This window comes from Rhododendron vialii, chromosome 7a (assembly GCF_030253575.1).
Source record: "Rhododendron vialii isolate Sample 1 chromosome 7a, ASM3025357v1".
NCBI lineage: Eukaryota > Viridiplantae > Streptophyta > Magnoliopsida > Ericales > Ericaceae > Rhododendron > Rhododendron vialii.
The window spans coordinates 10,400,452-10,409,132 of record NC_080563.1 but is presented as its reverse complement, the minus strand read 5'-3'; the positions used below and the strand labels follow the sequence as shown (position 1 = coordinate 10,409,132).

Sequence of the window (8,681 nt, the reverse complement as noted above, 5' to 3'; positions counted from 1 at the left end):
TTTAAATGTACAAGGTGATATGGCCATTTTAGTGTATATAAGTATTTTAATCATTTTTAATTTAATTGGATTAATAGACGGGTCGGGTTTGATTTCAAATAAATAGGTTGGGTTGGGTAATTAGGCTCCTAACTAATTGAGTCTAAATGGGTCAATGACCCATTAAAAACCCAACCCACTTATAACTTATCCAATTTGGTCCAAACCCGCCCATTTGACATTCCTACCCGCTCGGCACTGAAATATTCCTCCTTGCGACGACAGACACAGACGGCACCCCAAATCCCAACCAACAGACCCAAAGAAGAAGAGTCCTGCTACCGGTACAGATTTTTGTGCACAGATTGTGCACAGATTTTGTTGTGGGGCCCACCACGGGTCCCACACAAATCATCCAAGCCGTTCATTAAATGTAAAACATTTTTTCAAGGGTCCCCGTAAAAAATAAGCTCAATCCAATACCTATAGGTGCTTCATTTAACCATCTAACTTTTCATTCAGATTTTCGGATAATGAAAAGTTATACGATTGGATCGAGCATCTATATGTATCGGATTGAGATTAGTTTTTACGGGGACCCTTGAAAAAATATTTTACATTTAATGAACGGCTTGGATGATTTGTGTGGGACCCGTGGTGGGCCCCACAACAAAATCTGTGCACAGATTGTATGTGTGTGTAGCATTTCTGAAAGAAGAACCGAATCCTGCTATACACAGCAGATCTGTGCAGAGATTGTACACAGATTTCGTTGTGGGGCCCACCACGGGTCCCACATAAATTATCCAAGCCGTTCATTAAATGTAAAACATTTTTTCAAGGGTCCCCGTAAAAAATAAGCTCAATCCGATACCAATAAGTGCTTCATCCAACCATTTAACTTTTCATTCAGATTTTCGGATAATAAAAAGTTATATGGTTGGATCGAGCACCTATAGGTATTGGATTGAGTTTATTTTTTAAGGGAACATTTGAAAAAATATTTTACATTTAATGAACGGCTCGGATGATTTGTGTGAGACCCGTGGTGGGCCTCATAACAAAATCTGTGCACAATCTGTGCACAGATCTGCTGTGTGTGTAGACTTTCTGAGAAGAACCCGACCAAATTACTCCACGTATCCCCTTGCTCTGAGTTCGAATAACGATCTCGTTCAGCACACCTCTCTAGATCTTTTTGCCGACAACCCAATGGCCTTTGGTGACCTGGAATTTTTTGGCCCGTTGAATTTGAAACATAAATAACACGGTCAAATGGGTAGAAAACTCTTTTGGCACATAAGTTTTTGAGACCAGAGGAGATTGGATCCTCTCCGGAAGCATAAATTTTGTGCCAAAAACTCCCGTGCTTATGTGCCCAAAAACGGATTTATAAAACATAAAAGAAAAAAGAAAATTCACACCCCCAATCGCCGCCCAAACCACTGAATCAACGATTTTGGCGTAGTCCATAAATGATTGGTCAGTTTTGGGTATAGTAGTACTTGTCGTTTGATCAACAGCTCTTGATTGATCTCAATGTCTTCAGGTACGACTCTCTCCCTAACCGCCACTGAACCCTATAAACTCTTGCTTTCTTATTTTTCTTTTCTTTTGCTGAAGCTGCAGTGCGTAGATTGATGGCGAGCGTATCGAGTTCCCTGTCCATAAAGCCCGGACGCTCTCTGTGGCGTCCCCGGAGTCAAATTTACCAGCCTTCTAGGAGCTTCGTCGTCGCTTCTTCGTCTTCTTTCGCCAACGACAACTGCGAGTGAGTCATTTCTTCGTGTGTTAATGTGTCTTATGTACTGTATATGTATCTGTTTGTTACCGACTATATGAGTATTGGATTGAGAAGTGCAGGTTTGTGATTGTCGGAGGTGGAAATGCAGCTGGATATGCAGCTAGGACTTTCGTCGAGCACGGGATGGCCAATGGAAAGCTGTGTATTGTATCGAAAGAGGTGACTGTTATTTCAAAATTACTTATTATTTTTGTTGGCAATTGCTATTGATGGAATTACTGAAGTTGGGTTAATGAGAATGATCGTTTTTTTTTTTTCCCTATGAACATGTATGGATGTTGTTGTGACAGGCATATGCACCTTACGAACGGCCAGCTTTGACAAAAGGTTACTTGTTCCCTCCCGATAAAAAGCCTGCTCGCTTACCTGTGAGTTTGTTTATCTTTGTTCTCAATTTTCCGGCATCTCAGTAGGTTTTGACGAAGGAATTCTGCCATTTGGAATCTATTAATGTAAAGTATTGAGTGGATTACCAATTTACCATCACTATGTCAATGATTCTTTCGTACAAATTTGGTGAAATTATTGTTCATGTCTAGATCGTAATCGTAAGCATAAATGTTCCAACCTACTCTCATGGTTCTGAAGTGGCATCAATTTAATTGTGATTTTACGAGTTCAGTATGTTTGTTTGCCATGTGCACAATATATCTAATTATAAATTTGGAAATTCGTAATCTTAGGGTTTTCATACTTGTGTTGGGTCTGGTGGAGAAAGGCAGACTCCTGAATGGTATAAACAGCAGGGCATTGAGGTATGGACCATTGTTTTCCTTTCTAAAGTGTCTATTTGTCCTTTTCCTTTCGTTCAATCATTAATTTTCCTTAGATGTACTCCTCAAAATAAATTCTTCAGAGGAGTTTGGACGTTTCAATGTACAGTGATCATTCTGATTCTCAAGAATGTTTTCTAGCTCAGATGCTGGAAATATAAATTGCCAAAAAAAAATAATTATGTATGAAAATTTGATCCTGCTTGTTGACAAGTTTCGAGATTCTGCTTAGGGCCATCTTAATAAACACGAAGACCTTTTTCAACTAGTGTGCCAAAAAATATGTTTTTGTATTGCCAAAGACTCCTAGCTTCTTACTGCACAAAATACAAGATTGGTACACATAATATGCCACCAAACAAGCTGACTTTGCAGTCCATTAGTGGAACGACAACATAGGACAAAGTGGATGAACTGGGTACATGTTACCTCCATGTAACATGTTTGAATTAGAAAGAGGTGGAGTTGTCCTAAACGTAATAGCAACTGGTCGGTATAGCTGAAATGGAATGGATGTCATATTTTGGAAGAAAAACTTGCTCTAAGACCGAGTTAGCAATTTGTTAATGGAACTACGATTTGGGATGTGCTGCTTGGAATAAAAAAGCATCATCCTTCATTTTTTGTGTATGCAATATCTTGGGATAAAACTCTAAGGTCGTCTCAAATGTATATTGCAAAGCACAAATTATTCTGGAAGAATAACCTCCTCTGAAGACTGGGGTCGCGCAGATGACTTTTGGGTTTTGTCTCTCATTTACTGTCTCGCATTTAGTTCTCTGCCTGTCCCCTCCCCAGACTGCCTATTTCTTATTGTATCTCAAAATGCTAGGAGTACATGCAATTCTTCTTATTCATTTCGTGTAGATGTTGCATGAGGATCCAGTAACAGGTATTGATATGGAAAAGCAGACACTGACAACAAATTCAGGCAAATTGCTGAAGTATGGGTCTCTTATTGTTGCCACAGGATGTACAGCTTCAAGGTACATTCTAAATGTTCTGACTTGGCTTTCAAAAATGTTGATCAAGTACCCTCGTCAATGATTGTGATTGTTCAGAAGTTCTTGTGATGAAAATATTGACAACCAAGGAACACACACCTGAAATATGGTGACATAATGAATAAATAGCTGTCCATGGAAGATCTTGTCCCCTAGGTTTGTCCAGGGAAGAAATGGGGCACTTTTTTTTTTTTTCAACAAATAGTCTTATGAAAATGGTTTACATTTGATTTTCCAGTTATAGTTAGTTTCTTCCACTCGTAAAGATGGACGCCACTAGATGGTATTCTATGAAATGGGGCTTGTTGCGTGAAACTTGAAGAGTAAGATTTGTATCACGAGGCTGGAAAGTATTGTACATCCTGCTCCTTCGCATGTAAATAAATGTGTCATTACTGTTCTCAGCAGTTTTGAAGAAGGGTAGGTTTCTGTCAAATGCTTGCTTAATGATTTCTTCTTCTTGTGGTGTTGTGTTAATTAGGAATGATAGGGAACTCACATATCTGACTTAATAGTACAATTTAATGTGAGTTTCTGTTATGTTCTTATATGCAGAGAATGGATGCATTCTCTTGATCAATCATAATGCTAATTAGATGTTGGAATAGATGAAGAGAAGTTTAATACTTTTCTCCTCGGCTTCAGATTTCCAGAGAAGATTGGTGGAAACTTACCGGGTGTTCACTATATTCGGGATGTTGCAGATGCTGATTCGCTGATATCATCGCTGGTACTTTGTTTTGAGTAGTCATTCTAATCATCTTCTGTTGAAACATTGATCAATATTCTCCAGTAGTAATATGGTAAATTGGTGATGAAGTTCCTGTTTCTGAATGTTGGACTTGAGTTTTGTATCTGTATATTTTCAAGTCGATTCTACGGTACTCTAATGTCAAGAGTTGCTCTTGGAAGTACCTGGATTTGTGCATGTTCCTTCCGTTAGTTAAGAGAGATTAGTTTGGAGCTGTAGAGGGGATTATGTTTCATGATAGATTCATTTTCTAGGAGAAAGCACAGAAGGTGGTGGTCGTTGGTGGTGGTTACATTGGCATGGAGGTTGCTGCTGCAGCTGTTGGTTGGAAACTCGATACAACGGTATGTCTATAGTTTACTTTGCTGTGATTTCTCCATTGAAGTTTATGTCTCTGGCCGTCTGGCTCGTGTATGCCTCCTCACAGTATATATGAAAAGCTTCTTGGAACTCCACAACCCAGTGAGCTTGAGAGTGGATGACCAATTTGAATCCATATTGTTTGATGTGTCCTTCCAGTTGTGCTTGTGGTCTGTCTCTCTTTTTAGTCTTTTTCATTTCCCTTGTGTTAAAGATGAAAATCATACGGAATCACTTGGGTCAATCTTAAATTTTGTGTTCAGCTTAGGGCTGCAAACGAACCAAGCTGTTCCCAAATTGTTCAAGACTCGACTCGGTAAAGGCTCGTTCAACTTTGGTTCGTCTATTAAACGAACCAAACATGAGCTTCAGTTTTAGGCTCGTCTAAAAAATGAGCCGAACCTGAGCCTGTCAGTGTTCAGGTCGATGAGGCTCGTGAACCTAGAATACATGTATGTAGTGAAAATTTCATGTATAAACTTATATATGTACATGATAAAAATTTTAATTACTTATATAGTATATAACTTTTGCATGTATTATAAACTTATATATATAGTATTTTTTAATACGTATGAACTTATTTATGTGCATAATTGTACTTTTATTTACAGCTCTAGGCCTGTATGTGCACACAAATGTGTGATTTCTTTGGCTGGTGAACAAGCTTGAGCTCGAAGCCAAGGCCAGTTCAGCTAGGTCTTGGCTCATCAAATTTTTATTAGGCTCGAGTGCTAAAGCTTGAATATTCTAAATCTCGGCTCAGTTCGGCTCATTTGCAGCCCTAGTTCAACTATATATTTGTACTGGATGGATGAATAGTGATTGTGTAAGCTTTGGTCTACAAACACCTCCCGGTCACTCCCCAACAAACAGGACTCAGAAAGTCTTCCAGGGGGAAAGGAGAAAAGAAGCAGCAGCAAAGCATAATAAGTCTTATAAGAAGAACCAAGAGTACACAGACACACATGCACCAAAGAAAGTGGAGCTGTACATGCTACCTGATGAATTAGTTACTTGGTTTGATTTAAAATTTGCATATATATGGTTTATGGTATCTCAAAGGCTACTATCTTACTTTCTGACTTGGCAAGTTCTTCTATCACACCTATCGTGGTGAAAATAGGTCATCTTTCCCGAGGAGCATCTTTTGCAAAGATTGTTTACTCCTTCTCTCGCCCAGAAATATGAAGAACTTTACAAGGAGAATGGAGTCAATTTCTTGAAGGTAAATCTCTCTCTCTCTCTCTCTCTCTCTCTCTCTCTCTCTCTCTCTCTCTCTCTCTCTCCATTTAGTTGGAACTGTGTAATAGATATGGTTTTTTCTGAGACCGAAAACGTTTTTGTGTTTATTTTTCTTATGGTTCCCAACCCCCCAACATTTTATTGCCACCTAAAACTGATTTTTTTGATGACTGTTTGTCAATAGGGTGTCTCCATAAAAAACTTAGAAGCTGGTTCTGATGGACGTGTGGCTGCCGTTAAACTTGAAGATGGGTCTACTATAGAAGCAGACACAGTAAGCTGTGGCTACATGGTCTTGAATTTCCTTTTTGAGATTATGTATTTGGTTATTTCTGTTTCTACATTGGAAGACAGGTGGTGTAGCTTATGAAGCAAAACACTCTTTCCTCCTTTCTTTTGTAGATTATTATTGGCATTGGAGCTAAACCTGCCGTCGGTCCTTTTCATAAGGCGGGCTTAAGTACCACTGTTGGTGGAATACAGGTCAGCACTACAAAAAAATTTGTATTCATTGGTTTTTTCATCTTCGTCAGAACTCATGCGTGTATATTTGAGGTGTAAGATTTTGGTACTATGTTTTGTGTGTGTGTGATTCATTCATTCATGTAATTGTGCTGCAGCTGCTGCTTGTAATAACATTTGTACGTGCTCCACCTGATTTTTCTAGGGAGACTTTGCTTCATTAAGGCACATGGGCAGCATTGCTTTGGTGCATACCTTGATCAATTTTAGGTTTTGCTAATGGGTTAATCCAAAAACAATTTGATGAGGGGAAGAAATGGACTTGGATAAAGGAAGTTATATCGCTGAATGAGTTCAGTATCTGTCTAAATTGTTAATAAAATAGGAGATCTCGAAGCAAGCAATAAGAATATTGGAACTAATCCTTCTAGGAAGTCTGTTCTGTTGGTTGTTTGCTGATCCAAATTTACATATACAAATAGTTAAAACCTCTCGATTTCAGGTTGATGGTCAGTTCCGAACAGGTTTTCCCGGAATTTTTGCTATTGGAGATGTAGCAGCATTCCCCTTAAAGGTATGCCTTTGTCAGTTGATTGCTTTTCTTCCCTTTCTCTTCCCAGATAGGAAAGGCTAAAATACAACTTGTGTGTGGTTCCTTCTAAACAGATGTATGACCGCATTGCAAGGGTCGAACATGTTGATCATGCTCGCCGATCTGCTCAGCATTGCGTAAAATCATTACTGACTGTGCAAACTCACACGTATCTATGCTGGAATCCTCCTTGATATTTCCCAGTTTTCTGAAAACTTGATTAACTACTGATCTTATTTCCGCGCTGAAACTTGATTTTTGTGTCTCCACGTGGTGTCTAGGTACGATTATCTACCACATTTCTACTCTAGGGTCTTTGAGTATGAAGGCAGCCCAAGGAAAGTGTGGTGGCAGTTTTATGGGGACAATGGTAAGGTCACGGCATTATCCTAGAGATCTATTTTGTTGCTTATCATCATCTGTTTTATCTTCTAGTACTTTGCACTGACTTGGTTCTTCGTTACTGAGCAGTTGGGGAGATTGTTGAAATTGGAAGTTTTGATCCTAAGATTGTTTCTTTCTGGATAGAATCCGGTAATGTAATCTGTTTATCGACTTTTCCTCATGTAATCCATTAAGCTGAACACCTCCCCAATGTAACCGCCCAGCCCATGTACTTGCTTAGCAAACAGGACTAATATGATTGCATTGCCCTACAGGTAAACTGAAGGGAGTTCTTCTTGAAAGTGGAAGTCCTGAGGTACTTTTTACTGACCTTACTGCATAAATTTAAATATCAAAGTTTAACCCAAGGGGTAGCTCAAGTGGCAACAGGGAGCTGTAAACCCAGACATCCTGAGTTCAAAACTTGGCAACCTCTTGAGGTTAGGCTGTAAGAGAGATATCTCTTGTGAATCCCCTAGTCCCGGCGTGGATGGCCTGCCGCCTGCCTTTGACTGGACCGTGGAGGGAAATAGTCAAGGCGCGCGTAAGTTGGCCTGAACACCCCTAACCGTCGAACCGAAAAAAATAAATAAATCAAAGTTTGAAATGTTGTTCTGAATTACTTACCAGTTACATGTTCTGATCGTAGTATCATGTTGCGATAAATGTTGACAGTTTGAGATACATTAATAAAAACTTTCAACTAATGTGGCGCTCTGTTATTTTAGGAATTTCAACTTCTTCCTAAGCTTGCAAGGAGCCAGCCTGTGATTGATAAAGCCAAGCTCCAGAATGCATCATCAGTTGAAGAGGCCCTACAAATTGCACAAACCTCTTTGTAGGTCTGAAGCTATGGTTCTGGTGACTCAATTGAAATGTCACATGTTTTGCTTCTTTCATGTATGCCTTGAATAATGCTTCCGTGTGGCCCGTAGGAGGATTACTTGGTATTACCATATTCAGAAAATCAGAACCTCTTCCTTCTATGCATGGTCTTCCCAGATTAGTGTTGGGGTGGGTGGGTGTGTGTGTGTGTGTGTGTGTGTGTGTGTGTGTGAGAGAGAGAGAGAGAGAGAGAGAGAGTTTGGTATTTGGGGAACTATTTGCTTGGGGGAAATTTTGGCATTGGTTTCAATAAAATCATGCGTTCTCTTTTTTCAATAACTGGATGCATGGGCCAGCAAGAACACAAAAGCAAGCATTCTTGAGGTGGGAGCTTGTGCCGAATCTAAAGAAGTGTACTATAGAGAAGCTTGAGCTAGCCATTGCGGCAGTATTAATTTGTAACTAGGTCATAATTATGGCAATCCCATGTCATTTGACTAGT

At 39.4% G+C, this 8,681-nt stretch overlaps 1 protein-coding gene across 2 annotated transcripts; it reads left to right on the top strand.

Annotated features, from left to right (window-relative positions):
- The first annotated feature begins 1,487 nt into the window (after positions 1-1,487).
- LOC131333443 (monodehydroascorbate reductase, chloroplastic/mitochondrial) lies at positions 1,488-8,340 on the top strand. Of its 2 annotated transcripts, none has more exons than XM_058367971.1 (17): positions 1,488-1,528; positions 1,609-1,750; positions 1,843-1,942; positions 2,074-2,151; positions 2,467-2,538; positions 3,424-3,542; positions 4,206-4,290; positions 4,566-4,655; positions 5,798-5,899; positions 6,101-6,190; positions 6,319-6,399; positions 6,881-6,952; positions 7,045-7,139; positions 7,252-7,340; positions 7,442-7,504; positions 7,630-7,670; positions 8,083-8,340. In XM_058367971.1, the coding sequence occupies exons 1-17, from the start codon at positions 1,519-1,521 to the stop codon at positions 8,194-8,196; spliced, it is 1,443 nt and encodes a 480-aa protein (XP_058223954.1). In that variant the 5' UTR covers positions 1,488-1,518; the 3' UTR covers positions 8,197-8,340. The 2 variants fall into 2 exon arrangements, with proteins under 2 accessions (XP_058223954.1, XP_058223953.1); XM_058367970.1 differs by having other exon boundaries at positions 1,603-1,750.
- Positions 8,341-8,681: the final 341 nt, after the last annotated feature.

Bases quoted from the DNA above. Each gene is read 5' to 3' on its own strand.
- LOC131333443 (XM_058367970.1), top strand. The intron at 6,191-6,318 runs GTAAGCTGTGGC...TTTCTTTTGTAG, and splicing joins CTACTATAGAAGCAGACACA to ATTATTATTGGCATTGGAGC. The intron at 7,341-7,441 runs GTAAGGTCACGG...GTTACTGAGCAG, and splicing joins GCAGTTTTATGGGGACAATG to TTGGGGAGATTGTTGAAATT.